Source organism: Pyrus communis, chromosome 15 (genome assembly GCF_041283825.1).
Source record: "Pyrus communis isolate YQ-2024b chromosome 15, ASM4128382v1, whole genome shotgun sequence".
Classification (NCBI taxonomy): Eukaryota; Viridiplantae; Streptophyta; class Magnoliopsida; order Rosales; family Rosaceae; genus Pyrus; species Pyrus communis.
The window spans coordinates 23,340,875-23,358,372 of NC_142579.1; the positions used below are offsets into that span (position 1 = coordinate 23,340,875).

Here is a 17,498-nt window from a genome sequence, read left to right on the forward strand (position 1 = left end):
CAATCAATTACATTATGACAATTGTTGTACAGGACCGTGTTTCCAAGTGGCTGCAAAATTTCTCTATGCCAAAAGTCTAGTGTCTTATCACACAATTCAAAATAGAGGATGACTATACCTTTTCCCCCCTCATTGATCCAACTTTTCTTCCGATTTCACAGTGACCATTTAAACAAACACACAATACAAACACTACCAAAAACACGCTCATAACAATTTCCAACCTATAAAAAAAAGCACAACAAAAAAGAATACACTCATTCATGGTTTTGTTTTTATAAAGAAAAGAAAAGAAATACGTCTCCTCTAAAACGGCCAAAAATCCTCCGTAGGCCCCTCCCAAATTGAGACCTGATTAGGGTTTCAAGCCCGACCCGCCAAAATCCTCTCTCCCAAACCCTACCTTACATTTCGCCACAGGACTGCCTCTACGAATCGGATCCGATCCGAACCAAAATTGAGTTTCCGGCCGGATTAACCTCCCCGAGCTTCGCCGCCTACAATGGCGTCGAAGGCTTCGCCTTCCGCTTCTGCCAATAGATCGGAGCTTCACGATGACCCGCCGGTATAATTCTTCGGCTCTTCTCTCGATCTCTTTCTCTATGTAAATCAATGAAAACTCAGCTTAAATTCTTGTCATTCATGGAAGGTCTTATGTTGGGTTTAAATTGGTCAATGTGTGTGCCTGTACATATACATATATTTGTTCTTTTATATTTATATACATTCAGTATGCATACAATATAAGGGCATTTATGTTTGAATTTTACCAATGTGGGTTGATATGGAGAGAGATATAGCAGCATTGCTCGTTTAACTTCTGCTTGCTTAGATTTTTAAGTGCCAATTTTGATGATGCTATCTATGTTTTGGATAATTTACCATGTAGTTTTGACGAATGTCTTTCAACTTAGGAAGAGATAAAATTGTGAAAATTGTTTCGCTGATCGAGGGTTCTGGACCTATGTTTTATTTTTCCTGCTTAGCTTGCATTTTAAAAAGCTATTACAATAGAAAGGTTGGTTATAGCTTTTTGTGCTCAAATTGTTGATAGAGAGTGCTACCCGCTCTTGGAACCACTTCATTTTGTGTTCATTCAACTCCTGACTTTTACTTGCTTAATTATTTTCTACTTTTTTGTCTGGGTATTTTATAATTTTGTGTTTTTATGTTCGATTAAACTTATCTTTTACTTTTACAGATGATGAGATCACAAGAAAACATGGATGTAACCCGGAAGGAGATTTCATTGCTCATAGAAAATCTAAAGAAGCAAGTTGTTTTTAACCGGGCTACTTCTATAAAGGTGCATCCTCGCAAATCTTATGGCAATTATTGTATTGATACAGAAAACTAGAGGACCATATTACGTTTTTGTCTCATAATACTAAGTATTTTTTCATTGCAGAAAAGAATGGAGGAAAACAGGCATAAGTTGGCTGGTGTCACCAACAACATGTATGCACTGTCAACGGAAAGAGCAAGTAGTAGGTTAATTGATGCTGGTACAAGTTTAGATCTATTGACAAAGAGGCAAAAAGATGCATTTGCCTTACAAAATGGAATTGAATTGAGCAATGGGAGCAACGATAGCTCTCAAGAAGATGGTCATGGGTCCACAGCAGTTCTACTTGAATCTAATGTAGCAGTCAAGAGTTCTGTTCGTCCTATCAAGCTTCCGGAAGTTAAAAGACTACCTCCTTATACTACATGGATATTTTTGGACAGGTTCAGCCTGCACATGGTCTATACTTTTGATGACCCATATACTTCAACTTGAATTATATTCTTGTGTTGCATATCACTCCATGTCCTTGTTCGCTTGTGTGAAGTGGAATTTTTTTACATTCTGGAACACAAAAAAGATTCAATTTATAAGTTTATTAATGAAATTTGAGGTCCTTCTACAAAGCGTCAGCTAGTTGCAAGTATCTTGTATAGTTTAATCTATGTTCACGGAAAGAGATAGAAAACAGAATGGAATCAGTACAATGGGAATCAGTTTCATTCGTCATTCTCTTTTTCGGTACAATGGGAATATTGTATGTACATTTTATTGAATAACACTGACTGCTTGAAATAGATTAAATACTCCTGACAAGAGAAAAAATATACTACTATGTCTTGAACCTTTTGGTATAAGTGCTGCAAGATAAGATTCATTGTATTTATTGGTCTCTTTTCCTTCTTGTTCTCCCTTGTTTCCAATTAGATCATGCAATTTTTACAGATCATTGCATCATCAACATCAATCAATTACTGCTTCAAATATATATCATTTGCACGTTTGACTTTTGTGTCATCTTTTCTTGCGCTATTAATTGAATTTGGTAACAAGTAGTTACTGATTTCTACTGTTTGTTGGATGTGGCCTCTTTGAGTTATTGGTTTATATTTTTGTTCAGTACTGTGAATCTCATGCCATATAATCTGGCTGCCTATTTTTCCGTTTCATTTCATTTGTTCCTGTTAGTGATATCATTGTTTTGTCTTGTTTGACATTTGTTGCAGAAACCAAAGAATGACAGAAGATCAGTCAGTGGTAGGTCGAAGAAGAATTTATTATGATCAAAATGGAGGTGAAGCTCTTATATGTAGTGATAGTGAGGAGGAAGCAGCTGATGAAGAAGAGGAAAAAAGGGATTTTGTTGAATCTGAAGACTTTATACTTCGGTTGGTATAACCATGTTAACTAATGTTATAAACTATGATTTATTTCCTTTTGTTGCAGGCCTAATAAAGTATAGGTACATAACTAAGTTCTCATCAACATCTAATCTTAGATATTTTGTCTTAGCCAATAATACCATCTCAAGTGGCTTTCCCTGACCTAGTTTATGGTTATAGTCCTTAGCTTTAGTGGAAGAGTTAAATTTGTCAGTACCTGCCACTCTCTGTCATTTCTGGGATGGACACGGTTTTATAATAGCTTGGTCAATTTTGAATATACAACAGGGAAGGGAGAAACAAAAGTCCAGTTTTGTACTGGCTACGGTTGAGTTAATCAAATTATTATTTTATTTTTGTTTTCATTATGCAGAAAATATATTAATGTGAACTAAACTGACCTTTATATTCAGTCCTCTATTGCCATAATATTTGTCCAAGACCTAGGTTCTCATCTTGACATAATAATTTCAGTTTGATATTTTTTTTTTTTCTTTAAAACATACGGAGAATCTCAATTTTGAAATTGTATGTATTTATACACCGTAAGAAAGGTGAAGTAATTGTTCTCTGGTCATTTCATTGAATTTACCAGCTCGGCTATAAAAGAAGTTGGCTTCCCTGATCCATTGCTGGAGTCATTAGCACAATGTTTCTCTAGAAGTCCATCTGAAGTCAAGGTATGGTAGTTTCTTTTTTCTATTTTGCAGGAATACTTGCCATTCTGCCATGCTTCTGTCCAATGTATAACATGATAAAAACCAGTCAGTGTAAGCTTTGGTCCAGCCGTTTCCCATTTGCTTTGTGCTGGCTTTACAGAGATATGAAACTCCATCAAACGTCTTATACAGGCAAGATATGATGCTCTCATAAAGGAAGAGGAGGCTTTCGGGGGTTGTAAGAACAGGGATACTGAAGACATTTCACAAATTGGGAATTCTTTTATTGATAAAGATCTGGATGCAGCTCTGGATTCATTTGACAACCTATTTTGTCGTCGCTGCCTAGTAAGTGTTCTTTTTCTAATTTTACTTGTATGTTTGTTGGGTTATCTTTTCTAACTCTGTTCCACGATTGTTCGTTTTGGCAGGTATTTGATTGCAGATTACATGGATGTTCACAGGATCTTGTCTTTCCTGTAAGTAATTTTTTAATAGCTGTCTGACTGTGACACCAGACTTTTATATCCTACGCTGATAAAAAAAAAATTGTCAGGTTGAGAAACAACCTCCGTGGAGTCCCCCAGATGACGAAAAAGTATCATGCGGTCCGAATTGCTATAGATCAGTATGTGTCATGAATGTGATCTGTGCTGTGTAGCTGGGAATTTTGTAAAGAACTGGCAAAAAGTGATTTTGTGGTTTCAAATTGTCTCATTTTAGGTACTGAAGTCTGAAAGAATTGCTAGAGTGAGCTCTGGTGATCTTGAAGAAAAAAAGGTCACATCATTGGATGGTGCTAGTGCTCAAATATCAACGAGAAAGAAATCTTCTAGAAAGAAGGCAAAGTCCGGGCAAAGTGAAAGTGCTTCATCTAATGCAAAAAACATCTCAGAAAGCAGTGATTCAGAGAATGGATCCAGGCAGGATAGTGATAACCATCATCAATCACCCACAAAGACTAAGCTAGCAGGAAAAAGTGGAATTCGTAAGAGGAATAGCAAGAGAGTTGCAGAGCGTGTTCTAGTTTGCATGCAGAAGAAGCAGAAGAAAATGGTGATTTCTGATTCCGATTCCATTGTCAATGCTGGTCTCTGTTCAAGTGATATGAAGCTTAGATCTAATTCATGCAAGGATAATGAAGACACTAGTTCTTCTTCACAAAAGAATCTGAAATCTTCTACCAGTGGAGGGTTTAGGAGGCGGGAATCACCTGCTAAGGGCAGCAACAAAGTTGTTCAGGGTGAATCTCCTGATGGTGCACCGGATGAGATGATTGCTGATCCACCTGCTACAAGTAGTGATGACATTTTGAGGAGAGAAGAATGTGTTGATGAAAACATATATAAACAAGAATTAAGTGATGATAAAACATGGAAAATTATTGAGAAGGGCCTTTTTGAGAAAGGCATAGAGATATTTGGCAGCAACAGGTCAGTGGATGTAATGTGTTTTCTCTAGTTGATTTTCTTTCCTGTTCTGTATGTGATTATCTATTAGTAGTGATGTTGGGTATTATTTAGATACATGTAAAATTATCTGCAAAAAGAGCAGCCGCACACACACAATACCACCACCCTCCCCAAAATAAAAAGTAAAGAAAAGAGTTCACGTGTATATGCCATAATTTTTTGTTTTGACATGGCTATGTCTCGACTTTGTAATGTAGAGCATCCTATAGTTTTGTAATCAATCTATTGTACCGTCTTGGGAAGTTCCTAAGGTGGATACAGTATTTTGTAAGTTTTTCTGTACTTTTATAATTTGGTTAAGAATATCCATTCTTGAAATATGAGGTGCAACTGTGCCAGTGGTAGAGAGTTTCCTTTTAAATACTTGATTTGCACTGCATCTATATGTCTGGATATCCTTTTGGATTTATTAATTACTTAAGGTACTTAATTCTGTTTCCATCTTATAATGGGTTTCTTATCACAGCTGCTTAATAGCAAGGAACCTTTTAAATGGTATGAAAACGTGTTGGGAGGTTTTTCAGTATATGAATTACTCAGAGAGTAAGATGTCCTGCCAAGCAGGTGATGCTGCAAACTCCCTTGTTGAAGGGTATTCCAAGGTTGACTTTAATGGATTTATAGTGTATATTTTATATAGGCTTATATGGTTATGACAGGACCCTCCCTGCCCTAACAAGTGATTATATTTTGTCTAAATTGAAACAAACTTTAGGGTAATAATGAAGCAAGAAGGAGATCAAAATTTTTACGTAGAAGGGGTAGAGTTCGTCGTTTGAAGTATACTTGGAAATCTGCTGCTTACCACTCAATCCGGAAACGAATTACTGAGAGAAAAGATCAGCCTTGCAGGCAGTATAATCCATGTACTTGCCAAACAGCTTGTGGAAAGCAGTGTTCTTGTCTACAAAATGGGACTTGTTGCGAGAAGTACTGTGGGTGAGCTTCTATTTTCTGATAATTATATTTCTGAAAAAGAATGGATACCTCAACGTCTTTTGTTTAATTTTCTCTTGATCTGCAGCTGACCTCATCAATTTGGCCAATTAGTTCATAGATTTTAATTGTTTCTTTAGTTAATGTCCATCAAGTTTTTTGGCTTTTCCAATGATAATTCAAAACACAACTTAATTGTCTAGGTGTCCAAAGACTTGCAAGAATAGATTTAGAGGTTGTCATTGTGCTAAAAGTCAATGCCGAAGCCGTCAGTGTCCTTGTTTTGCTGCAGACAGGGAATGCGATCCAGATGTTTGTCGGAATTGCTGGGTTAGGTGAGCTCATAACTGTTACTATGTTTTCTTTTTCTTTGGTGGAAAATCTTTTCATATCACTTTGTAACAGGTTTAGACTACGTTGTATGGCATTCTCAATGTGCTTCAGACAGTTCAGGCTTCATTGTGATTGGATTTATCCTATATTAACTTTTAGAGTTGAGCACACTCAACTTAGCCATTTTTCATTTTCTGTCTAAATTAGTAACACATTTTAATTTTCTGTGCCTAAGCTATGGGTTTGTATATCTACACCATTTTCACATTTTCAATCGGGCAGTCGCAATTAAGTGATTGCAAATTTAATTAATCACTTAAAGATTGTATATTCCACAATCTGGTGATTGCCTGATGAATGCTCATTCTCTACTGTATGAATTAGTTTTTGACATTTGTAGTATGATGAAATGGGTTGAAATTTTATTAAGTCAGAATGGCTTGGCAAAATAAGCCGTTTGCGTGTTATGTTATAAGTGTACATAGGGTGTGGAAAATATAGTTTGTTGTAGGCTGATGTATATGGAATATATGAAGGTGGGAGCAGTAGGTGCTATCTGACTTAGAAATAAGGGTATTCATACCTTTTGTTTTTCGGGAAAATAAGTTTGAAGTTTGTGTTTTATATAAATATAAATGTTTTGCTGCTTTTTCGCTCTGGTCAACTTTCAACAGTAAGGGGCTGTCAAATTTCATTTTGCAGTTGCGGAGATGGTACGCTTGGGGTTCCAAGCCAAAGAGGTGACAATTATGAGTGTAGAAATATGAAGCTTCTTCTGAAACAACAACAAAGGGTAACCACACTTCACTTTACCGTTTCATTTCTTCTTATTCCTTCCTTCTGTAGATGCATGGTCAAAAGGTAGCGTTTATGCTAAAAATTTACTTGATGAGTTGGTAAAGTTGTCGGAAGCTAGCGTCCTAATATGAAGTCTTCTAGTAATGACTGCTTGTATCCTCATTTATGTTCAGGTCTTACTTGGAAGGTCTGACGTATCTGGCTGGGGTGCTTTCTTAAAGGTATGTCCAAATTTTTTATGATGTCTGGTGATCGTTTCTCCTTATGCTTCTAGCTAATTTTCCTTGCCACCCTCCAGAATAGTGTCGCCAAACATGAATACCTTGGTGAGTATACTGGGGAGTTGATCTCACATCGCGAAGCAGATAAGCGTGGAAAAATATATGACCGTGAAAATTCATCATTTCTCTTTAATCTGAACGATCAGGCATGTATATCGACACCTTGGAATTCCATGTCATATCTAACCTCTTATCTTATACTGCCGTGAATAAGCATTTGTTTCGTACAGTTTGTCCTTGACGCGTATCGGAAGGGTGACAAACTGAAGTTTGCCAACCACTCTCCAGATCCAAATTGCTATGCGAAGGTATATACCCTTTTGACATCCTTTTTTCGTTATTTTTTACCCTTTGAAAACATTTTGGATTCAACAGTAAACCCTTCCATGGCAGGTCATTATGGTCGCCGGAGATCACAGGGTGGGCATATTTGCCAAGGAACGAATTGCTGCAGGAGAGGAACTTTTCTATGATTATCGCTATGAGCCGGACAGAGCTCCCGCTTGGGCTCGGAAGCCCGAGGTATCGGGGTCAAAAAAGGACGACGGTGCTCCTTCAAGTGGTCGTGCAAAGAAGCTTGCTTAACCCGAAGATTAATTTGAATCTTTAGATTTACGATTCTTTCTTTGGCCATTCTTTTAGAGTTAGAGAAGATGCATCGTTCTCATTGACCACAGAGATGTATTCTTCGTCATTTTGTTGGAGAGAGAGGCCATTGCCTTCTCAAAACAGACACTGATTAATATTTTCTAACAATTCATGTTTATTCCAAAAGCTAATTTTATTTTACTAGAAACATGTTTGAAAATTCCACTGAAAATCGAAGTGCTTCTTAATAAAATACTTTGCAGTGGCTTCTTGAGAAATAATCCTGCACGAGCTTTTCCAAAATGTGTTTCTCCGACCCAGTACTTTTACTTTTCTGTGCAATGCGGTCAAAAGCTTTTTTTATAGTTAGAAAACACTTTTAGTCATTTCGAAAGGAATTCTAAAAAGATTCTTATATAATTCAGTAAGCGATTTGGTTATATGCAAAAGATTTTACTTATTTTAAAAGTAATGTCAAATAGCACACATAAACACAACCACATGGGGTTAGAGACTTAGACTGAGTATGATTTCCCTATATACCTAGCCTTGAATTTTTATCTCTATAATTTGGAAAATGTCGTTTAATAAAAGAGTTTGAATCTCTTTTTTGTAGTTTAGATTATATTAAATATCCTTATTTTTCTTAATGACAAACCATAGTACAATCTGCACTACAATTCTTTGAAATTACGAAGAAAAAGGGATTGAACATGAGACCTCGAATGCACGTGCAAACGCTATTAACCAACTAAGTTACAAACTAATTGAAATCAAAGTATCATTCTTAGAAAGATATAGCGTTGCGTTGCCAAACCGGCTCTGCCCAAAACTTGTATGAAACAACAACCAAGACGCATTTCTTAACAAACCAAGCTAACCACATTACATTATTGAAGTTAGAAGTATGTTTCTTATTAGAAAGCATGAGCCACAAACAAGCCTTCATACAGAATTGCATGACGCCACACCGAGTGCCCTGCCCTACAGGCTACAGTTGAAGTTGTTGGCCAGAAGCACTGAAGTAGAACCAACCCCCTACCCCACCATGTGAGGGGCATTAAAATGTAACTTATTGGGGGCGCAAAATTCCAAAAACCCTTACAAGACAAACCACCAAAAACATAACTTAATAAAAATGTAAACACCCGCTCTTTGTAATCACTCACAATTCCCGTTTTTAATCGATTTATTGAATTTGATGGACAAAGATAAAAGTAAGTGTGGGACAAACAAGAGGTGTTTTTTCCTCATTACTTCCTATTCTTGTTGCTTGTTGCTTGTTGCTTGTTGCTTGTTTTGAATTAATTTATATTGTTTATTGCGTCGTTGTCAATCCCTCAGGAGTCGATGCCTTGTTTGAAAATATGATTCAAATGTGCGGTTGAAGTGAAGATATAAGGGCTAATTTTCTTTTAAGTTGGAAGATTGTTTCATTTTTAATCATCGTTCTTCTTTAGTTTATTATCTCCGACGATTTAAGATCAAATGACATGTAATTAGTAAAAAAAGTGTGGACAAAATGAGGCGCTTTTATCCATAAAATAAAAGCAGAAAATGAAAGGTGACAAAGCCCGCGTTTAAGACACAAAAACTTGTCACTGTCAGTATCCCTCTCCCCTCTCCCCTCTCCCCTCTCCCCTCTCTAGAGTAAAAATTCTCTCTTTTGCTTTCTCTCCGAGATTTCCCTCACTCCCTCCCTCCCTCTCTCTCTGGGCGGTGGATTTTTGGAGCTCTCTGCATAACCACAAGCTGCCATGCCACCGTGCTCGGCGGATCACGGCGGCTTATGCATAGCCCCGTCCACGGGCCTCCTCTTCCTGCTACTCTTCTCATTCTTGGCCACCAGCACCACTGCTTGCTCCAACGGCAATTGCCAGGTTTCTCTCTCTCCCCCCCTCCCTCAACGATCCGCACAATCTCATATTTTTCTGTCGGAATTTGAGCTGAAATGTTGATCTTTTACAGGTTTTAGAAGCTTGTGCGGCGGCGACGGACTGCGGGCCGGGTCTTTACTGTGGCAACTGCCCTGCTTCCGGTAGGAACCAGCCCGTGTGTACTAGAGGCCAAGCAATCGTTCCCACTTCAATTGTGAGCATTTTCGATTTAAAATTTGTAACTTTCTTATGGGTTTGTGGTATTTTGAGGTAAATTCAAGAAATTAATGGCTGCCCACTTTGGGTTTTTGTGAATTTGATGATGGGTTTGTGCTGTTTTTTTAAATGTCTTGGTGTTTTAGATTAATGGGTTGCCATTCAACAAGTACACATGGTTGGTGACTCATAATTCTTTCAGCATCGTTGATGCGCCGCCCGTGGCCGGTGTTCAGAGACTCACATTTTACAACCAAGAGGACACTGTTACTAACCAGTTGAGGGTATGTGCCTTACCTTTTAACTATGCTATTTTTGGTATATTCTTGATAATGAAAAAACGAAATGATCAAGCCACTGAGAACAGATACGTTTGGAATGTCATTCCTTTCTTTAACTTTGTTTCTTGGAATCTAAGATTAGAATGTAACTGTCTGCTTCTTTTATTCATTAATTATTCGTTATGTGTATTAATTTATGCGATATTGTTTTTAGAATGGAGTGAGGGGGTTGATGTTGGATATGTACGATTTCGAGAATGATATCTGGCTTTGCCATTCCTTCAAGGGGCAATGTTACAACTTCACTGCATTTGTAATCTCTCTTCCACCTTATCAGTTTTAAGACTTAATATGTGAATGGTTATAGTTTTGCGAGGTTGTTTATGATGTGTCCATTGGATTTTTCTCAGCAACCTGCAATTAACACTTTGAAGGAAGTGGAAACATTTCTAAGTCAGAACCCAACAGAGATTGTGACCATTATTATCGAGGACTATGTGAAAACTCCAAAAGGTTTAACAACATTGTTTACCAATGCTGGGTTAGACAAGTATTGGTTTCCTGCTGCGAAAATGCCAATAAAGGGTGAAGAGTGGCCCACAGTTACTGAGATGGTTCAAGAGAATCATCGGCTTCTTGTTTTTACCTCTGACGCTTCAAAGGAAGCACAGGAAGGAGTAGCTTACCAGTGGAAGTACATGGTGGAAAACGAAGGTACTTATAAATGAAATATCGTAGTGCTTCAAATTATATTTGAATTTTATAGTTAATAGCCTGTTGTTTACTGGATTTCAGCTGGAGATCCTGGGGTAAGACCGGGCTCATGCCCCAAGAGAAAAGAATCAAAGCCTCTGAATTCAAAAAGTGCATCTCTTTTCTTTCAAAATTATTTTCCAACATATCCAGTTGAAGCTGAAGCTTGCAAAGAGCATTCAACTCCACTTGAGCAGATGGTCGGTACCTGTTATAAAGCTGCAGGGGTGATGCCAAATTTTTTGGCAGTCAACTTTTATATGGTATGGAAATCTTAGCTAGGGAAGAAGCAAATACTAAACATCATCCAATTAGGCATTTTAACTAAGCATAAAATGATATCCATGCAGAGGAGTGATGGAGGAGGTGTGTTTGATGCTGTTGATAGAATGAATGGCCCAGTGCTTTGCGGGTGTAGTACTGTCAGTGCCTGCCAGGTGTGTTTGTGTAACTTGTTTCCACATTCATTTTTGTTAGTTATGAACTTCTTTATTGCTTTTTATGATCCAAATCAGCAGTCAAAAGCTGGTGCCATGAGTCCTACTTTGTCCAACCTTAACAATAATCCAAAAGTTTCACCAAATTTTCAAACATTTCCGGATCTGTCTAAAACTTTAGGGTACTTCTACTGATTTTACCTATACCCTTGTGATGACACACCAATTTTCGTAGAAAGGAAAACCGTAAAACACTCTACTGTTGGATTTTCGCAGGCTGGAGCACCTTCTGGATCTTGCAAGAACATTTCTGTACCAACTAGAAATCCAGTGACCAACAATGCAGGAAGCTTTACTGGCTCTGTTCAGTTTTCAAGATCTGCATCAATACTCTATTCTCCAAATCGCTTGATTGTCTTCTTGTTTTATATTCCGTTGATGGGATTTTTGCTATGACCGCAACATCTAAATACTAGGATAGGTCATTAGTGAGTTACTTCTGGCAGTTGTTCTAATATGTCATACTAAAGTTTAGAGTGATAACTGTTACACCCTGCCTGGTAGAGTGGAAGGTAAAGGAGTGGTTCTGTGGTTCTAGAGTAATGACCCGAGATTGTAAAGAAAAATCTTTTATAATTCTATTGAGGATTATAGAGTTGCAGAGGCATCTGAAGTAGATAGTTACCACGAAGGACCAAGAATGTACCAGAAATCAGTTCAGGTATGTAGCACTCTTCCTTATATGGCTGGTTCTCAGCCATTGGAATGACTTGACAATCCTATAGTTTCATCTTTTAACTTAAGAGCTTGGTACACATCACATAACACATCTCGACTTCATTTCACTTTGGTAATATGGCTGGTCAGTCCTATAAAAGCATATGGTTTTCAAGAGGTCACTTGGGTTGAATGACATGCCTCCTTTTGGTTGATCAAACATTTTGCAGATAAATTTGGTCCATCTTTTTTTGGTCCGATTTGCATATATTGTGGAATTTACTGTTTCTTTTTTCACAATCATACATTGCATTGAGCTGTTTTCATAATTAAGTATCGTGTAGAAATGGTAAAAATCATATGCAAAGAAGTAGCTGTGGCACCAAACAGGATCTCATACAGATTCCACCGGTCCTAGAGTTTATGCAGAATTAGCTAGCTTCACTTTTGTTTTGTTTCATCCATCTTGTTCACACTTTGTAACCAGCACTAACACGTTTCTTTTCTGTTTTCAGGTCTTCTGTCAGGGAGCGGTGTGTACGTAGTATAAAGAGGAGATTGTTCGACTTAGCATTTGTAGATGTGCTCGTGTTACCCATACTAGGTTCTCCTAATTGCTGTATTCTAACATTTAAGTTTAAAAGTCTTGTTTTATTCGCTTTCGTACGTAAAATCTGGTATTTTGGTCTTCTAGTCTTCCTTTATTCTCTTATTTGCAGAGACTCAAGACCTTTACAGAGGGTTATTCTGAAAGATGTAGTTTGAAAATGGAAGGTTGATTTAGTTCTCCACTTTATCTTTATGCATCACTCAGATTCAGTTTAACCTTTGGCTTGCAAATGATTTCTTATCTCATATTTGACTAGCGTTGGAAAAATGACTAGCCTTGGATACTCTGTTTTCTGCCCCACATCATAATATTCCTAAATTCCTTATCTACCTTTGAAAGGTGAAAAAATTCAATACAAAATTGGTCTAATGAGGCCTTTTGCACCAAGGGGATAATGATTTATACATTTTTTTTACTTTTTACGTACCCCTTTGCCTATTAGTTATAAGATAATTTCTCGAAAAATAATGTGCAGAAATCACTCGTCTATACTTGATTATCTGACTTGGAATCTGATCTAAACAATCATGCCAATCACTTTTTAGTCCCATCTCTTTTTGGGTTTTGAATTTCAACCCTTATTCACACCTTGCACAAAAGAATATAGGTGGTGGTAGTTCATGTGAATTATATACAGAACAAGGGTATTGAGCTGATAATTTAACCTCGACCAACCTCCCATCGAGGGCCTTGAGCTGTAGAACGAAAATTATATACGGAAATGTCGAAAGAACTTATGTGAATGAGCGGCTTATACAATGGGCAACATAGAAGCGTCCACATTTAACGACAGTCCTCGCGGTTTTATCTGTAGAGCTGGACTGATAGTGATCAAAGCAAGGAAGCAGTCTACAGGAACTCTCGTCCCCCACAAATTGATGGATTCAAGCTTGCGGCAATATTTTACAAGAACAAAGAGGCCGATCTCGGTCACATGACGGCAGCTCCACAGGATGACAGTCTGGAATTGACAACAGAGAGTACACACGTTTAGCATACACCTATACAACAAACAAAAGTGAAATGCACTCGAACAAAATTGGGGTAATGAAAACTCATGTCGTAGTTTCCATGAACAACTTACCTTCAAATGCCGACAGCTATGAGCAATGGCATATAACGAGTCATTTGTGATAAATGTGCCACCGATATTCAGGTGGTGTAAGGAATTAGCTCTTGATATCTGTTGGAAAGGAATGCCGAACTTAGAAAGTTATTCCATAGCTCATGTAAATGAAAGCAGTAGATCAAAGATGCAACATTTGCTTGTACACATACCAGTTGAACAACACCTTTATCCGTTATCCCTGTGATGCCCCATAGTGATATTGATGTTAAGTTGCCGATACACTTTGCCATAGATATTCTGTACAATCCAGTGTCGGTTATCTGGCAACTCCAACGACTCCTTGAACTGAGTAAACAAGAAGATAAATCAAGAACTAAATCATGAAAGAACCAAATTGGTACATCTCGGAAGAACTAAATCTTGAAATGAGCTGTATGAAATAACTAAATCATGAAATTCAAATGCTGAGACTACGACGGTATTAGGTATCCCTCCTAGGACCTTTAACTAAGCTGTTATACATGACACCAGACTATTCCAAATCGAATACTTACAGTAATCAGATGCAAATCTGATGAAAAGGCAAAATAAAAAGCATAGAAATTGGCAAAGTCTGAGTTTATCTATTAATAAACCTGCAAACAAACAGAACGATTTCTTCTTTTGTGTTGCTAAACAGTAAACCCTGTACTAAGTACAGAATCACCAGATAAGAACACTTCTAACCCGGAGAACTTTTCTGAAGTACAACCTAATCGTTACAGACCTACTGAGTACCGAACACGAAAATGCTCTCTAACACATAACAGCCAACACTAAAACTTGGAGGTAAGTTATTTGAGTAATCGTGATAAATGACACTCAAAATTGCGCAAGAAATCGTAAACTTCAACCAAACCGTTCGTGTTCTTGTTAGATCAGGAAGCTCTAAACTTACAACCAAGTTCAGAGCCTAATCTCTCTTCTTCTTAACGAATTGTGTCTCAATTTCTGAGTAGCTGCAGAACTATATTTTACAACCAAAAACACAGAAATTTAAAACCTACAAAATAATCCAAGAAACAATGCGCATAACCTTCTCCATATAACTTTAACTTGTAACTAATTAGTCAATGAAACTCTAAAAATCAACAAAATTTATAGAAAATACCACCAAAGGGTAAAATTTTAGAAACTTTTGTTTGAAAGAATCCCTCTGACAGTTAAAAATTAACAGAATTTCTTAAAAATAAATAATTAAATAAATAGTGAGTAAGAAACAGAGAGAGAGTATAAATATTATACATGTCGAGCTCCTTAAGGCTGTAAGCAGAGCGAAGCAAACGAGATGTGGAGTCATCATCCATCTTCCAACCTGCAAAGCTCAAACTCTCCCTCCGCTCCAAAGACTGCTTCACCGCCTGTTTCCATTTCCGGCAAACACCGCTTGCCCTTCACAGAATTCACAACCACCACACAAATTAATACCAAAAAATAACAACCGCCCAGAAAACAAAAACCAAAAATACAGAAGAAAATAAAAACGAAAAATTAAATTGGAAAAAAAAGTTAAGAACTTACTGGGCCAAATCAGTGAAGGAAGTTATGAGAACAAATATATGCGCCAAGAGGTCTATTGGCAACCGATCAATCTCTGCCTCTCCCTCCATCCCACCAAGTTTTTCCACTCCACAAAAACAAGATTGTTATTTGGTCCGAAAAGATTTTTGAGGGACTCGGCGTTTGTGCCTGTGGTACGTTGAAGCTTGAAAAGTCGTAGACTCGTAAAATTGGAGAAAGGTTTTATATATATATATATATGTTAGTTTTTTGTAGCAAAATGCCAAAAACCATAAAATAAATGGAAAGCCGGACAAGATGTGCTCATGTTTTCGTCATTTTTCGTGAATAATCCAGGTCCAGCACATCTTTGCAATCACTGACTTGCAGTCCGCACGTGAAGGTTTAAGTTGTTGCAAATTCCATGTAAGTACTAGTTAAATTGCAAATAGATTCCAGCATCCGTGAAATACATATACAATAATACTTGTAATCTTTTTATGTATTTTAATTGGAGAATAATAAAATATATAGAAAACTTTATTTTAATCCTTAGAAAAGATAAGTTTTAGACTATAACCTTGTGTAAGATTAAAATCCAATTTTAGTTCTAGTACATTTAATCATCTCATTTATTAGTTATATTTTGATGTTTTATTTATCTTTTTATTCTTATTTGAATGTATTAATTACATTTAATTTTCATTTCATTTATCATAATATTTTAATGTCTACATTTAGGCAACTAATTTTTTTTTTATAATATATAATCTGATAACAATTTTGTATGTTCTTCGTTTAGGTATATTAATATATTTGAATATTTCGGTATATCCATCAATACAAACATATAAGTACATTAATTCATCGATACAAACATATAAGTACATTAATTCATCGATACAAACATATACATGCATTTCAGTACATACATTTTGGTACACACATTTGAGTTTTTTTATTTATTTTTTTTTTTTTTAGTACAACGATATATTTTACACTAAGGCGAGAGGGGTTCGGCTAAGCCATACAATGGACAACTTAGTTTGATATCGAATTCGCCATCCATGAGATTCGAACCTAGTACCTCTCATTTGAGTATTGACTTGCAGGTACATTAATTCAATATACTATATTTCGGTACATACATTTCGGTACGTACATTTTGGTACATACATTTCGGTATTGACATTTAGGTACATTAATTCAATACAATATATTTCAGTACATACATTTCAGTATTGACATTTAGTTAAATTAATTCAATATAATACATTTCGGTACATATATTTCGGTACGTACATTTCGGTACATACATTTTGGTATGTACATTTTGGTACATGCATTTCGGTATTGATATTTAGGTATATTAATTCAATATAATACATTTCAGTACATATATTTAGGTTCATTATAATATATTTCGGTAAAATCATGTAGGTACAAAAAAGTAAATTATATATATTTCGGCACAATACAATCATGTATTTATATATTTTGTATCACAAATTTCTTTTAATATTTTCTCATTTATGTTCATTTATAATTAAAGAACTAAATATGTGCATATTAATAAAATTAAAATTTAATGTGGAGAGATTAAATAAAAATACACATTAAATAACAAAAATTGACTATAAATTTTGATAAAAGTACACTTTAAGGGATTAAATTGAATATGTAATCTAGCACCAGTTTTTTTTTTAATTTTAATTTTTTGCAAGGACTAATATTCAAAAATCTTTAAAATATATTATAAAAGATTCTTCTACAAACATATCTTTTTCTTTTTTGATGGGGTCTGTCATTAGGGAGTTCGGTTTACTATTTTTTAAGCTCAAACATTTACATGATTCAGAATCTCACTTTATGGCTACTTGTTTTCGTTTTGTTTTAATTTTCTCACTTTACGTTATTTCTTGATAAAACCACTTTACGGATAACTTGTGTGTTTGATAAAGTATCTGGACACATATCCTTTCCAGATCTTAGCCTAGGAATCAATAGATTCGAATCATTGAAATTTGATATAATGGTTACAATTATTATAACTTTTGATGAGACCTCCTGTTTTTAGCCATTAAATCAAATTTCAATAGTCTAGATCTATTGATTTATATAGGCTCAGATCCGGAGAGGATCTGTGTCCAAAGTATCTCTGCGTTTTATTGTCCATGCCTTTTGTTTTTGTACTTTTCGTGCTTTCATCGTCAATCGGTTTGGCATCGTATTCAATCCACGCGGTTTCATCATTTCTTCTTCTTA

The 17,498-nt window shown here is 36.2% G+C and overlaps 3 protein-coding genes across 6 annotated transcripts; 2 read left to right on the forward strand and 1 right to left on the reverse strand.

The window, feature by feature from the left end:
• Positions 1–238: 238 nt before the first annotated feature.
• LOC137716371 (histone-lysine N-methyltransferase CLF) lies at positions 239–7,942 on the forward strand. Of its 4 annotated transcripts, XR_015956861.1 has the most exons (18): positions 239–565; positions 1,202–1,306; positions 1,409–1,728; positions 2,512–2,673; positions 3,263–3,347; positions 3,519–3,674; positions 3,758–3,805; positions 3,883–3,954; positions 4,050–4,759; positions 5,265–5,400; positions 5,514–5,737; positions 5,938–6,069; positions 6,140–6,227; positions 6,770–6,860; positions 7,039–7,086; positions 7,164–7,292; positions 7,377–7,454; positions 7,540–7,942. XR_015956861.1 is itself a non-coding variant. In XM_068455819.2 (17 exons), the coding sequence occupies exons 1-17, from the start codon at positions 503–505 to the stop codon at positions 7,729–7,731; spliced, it is 2,751 nt and encodes a 916-aa protein (XP_068311920.2). In that variant the 5' UTR covers positions 239–502; the 3' UTR covers positions 7,732–7,942. The 4 variants fall into 4 exon arrangements, 2 of the variants coding, with proteins under 2 accessions (XP_068311920.2, XP_068311935.2); XR_015956862.1 differs by lacking the exon at positions 6,140–6,227 and having other exon boundaries at positions 6,742–6,860; XM_068455819.2 differs by lacking the exon at positions 6,140–6,227.
• A 999-nt stretch (positions 7,943–8,941) lies between these two features.
• Positions 8,942–12,840, forward strand: LOC137743374 (PI-PLC X domain-containing protein At5g67130). Its single transcript, XM_068483260.2, has 9 exons — positions 8,942–9,614; positions 9,703–9,825; positions 9,974–10,111; positions 10,323–10,421; positions 10,519–10,822; positions 10,904–11,124; positions 11,212–11,298; positions 11,575–12,019; positions 12,531–12,840. Exons 1-8 carry the CDS (start codon positions 9,492–9,494, stop codon positions 11,752–11,754), a joined length of 1,275 nt encoding a protein of 424 aa, XP_068339361.1. The 5' UTR covers positions 8,942–9,491; the 3' UTR covers positions 11,755–12,019; positions 12,531–12,840.
• Positions 12,841–13,095: 255 nt separating this feature from the next.
• Positions 13,096–15,469, reverse strand: LOC137743384 (F-box protein At5g67140). Its single transcript, XM_068483270.2, has 5 exons — positions 15,255–15,469; positions 14,979–15,125; positions 13,904–14,039; positions 13,710–13,808; positions 13,096–13,586 (listed from the first exon to the last, which is right to left on the reverse strand). The coding sequence occupies exons 1-5, from the start codon at positions 15,341–15,343 to the stop codon at positions 13,377–13,379; spliced, it is 681 nt and encodes a 226-aa protein (XP_068339371.2). The 5' UTR covers positions 15,344–15,469; the 3' UTR covers positions 13,096–13,376.
• Between the last annotated feature and the right edge of the window lie 2,029 nt (positions 15,470–17,498).

Excerpts from the sequence above, each read along its gene's own strand:
- LOC137716371 (XM_068455819.2), top strand. The coding sequence starts at position 503 with ATGGCGTCGAAGGCTTCGCCTTCCGCTTCTGCCAATAGATCGGAGCTT. Across the intron at positions 1,307-1,408 it reads ACCGGGCTACTTCTATAAAG|AAAAGAATGGAGGAAAACAG; the intron begins GTGCATCCTCGC and ends TTTTCATTGCAG. Across the intron at positions 3,806-3,882 it reads CACAGGATCTTGTCTTTCCT|GTTGAGAAACAACCTCCGTG; the intron begins GTAAGTAATTTT and ends AAAAATTGTCAG.
- LOC137743374 (XM_068483260.2), top strand. The coding sequence starts at position 9,492 with ATGCCACCGTGCTCGGCGGATCACGGCGGCTTATGCATAGCCCCGTCC. Across the intron at positions 9,826-9,973 it reads CAATCGTTCCCACTTCAATT|ATTAATGGGTTGCCATTCAA; the intron begins GTGAGCATTTTC and ends TTGGTGTTTTAG. Across the intron at positions 11,299-11,574 it reads GTACTGTCAGTGCCTGCCAG|GCTGGAGCACCTTCTGGATC; the intron begins GTGTGTTTGTGT and ends GGATTTTCGCAG.
- LOC137743384 (XM_068483270.2), bottom strand. The coding sequence starts at position 15,343 with ATGGAGGGAGAGGCAGAGATTGATCGGTTGCCAATAGACCTCTTGGCG. Across the intron at positions 14,040-14,978 it reads AGCCTTAAGGAGCTCGACAT|TTCAAGGAGTCGTTGGAGTT; the intron begins GTATAATATTTA and ends TTGTTTACTCAG. Across the intron at positions 13,587-13,709 it reads ATAGCTGTCGGCATTTGAAG|ACTGTCATCCTGTGGAGCTG; the intron begins GTAAGTTGTTCA and ends TGTCAATTCCAG.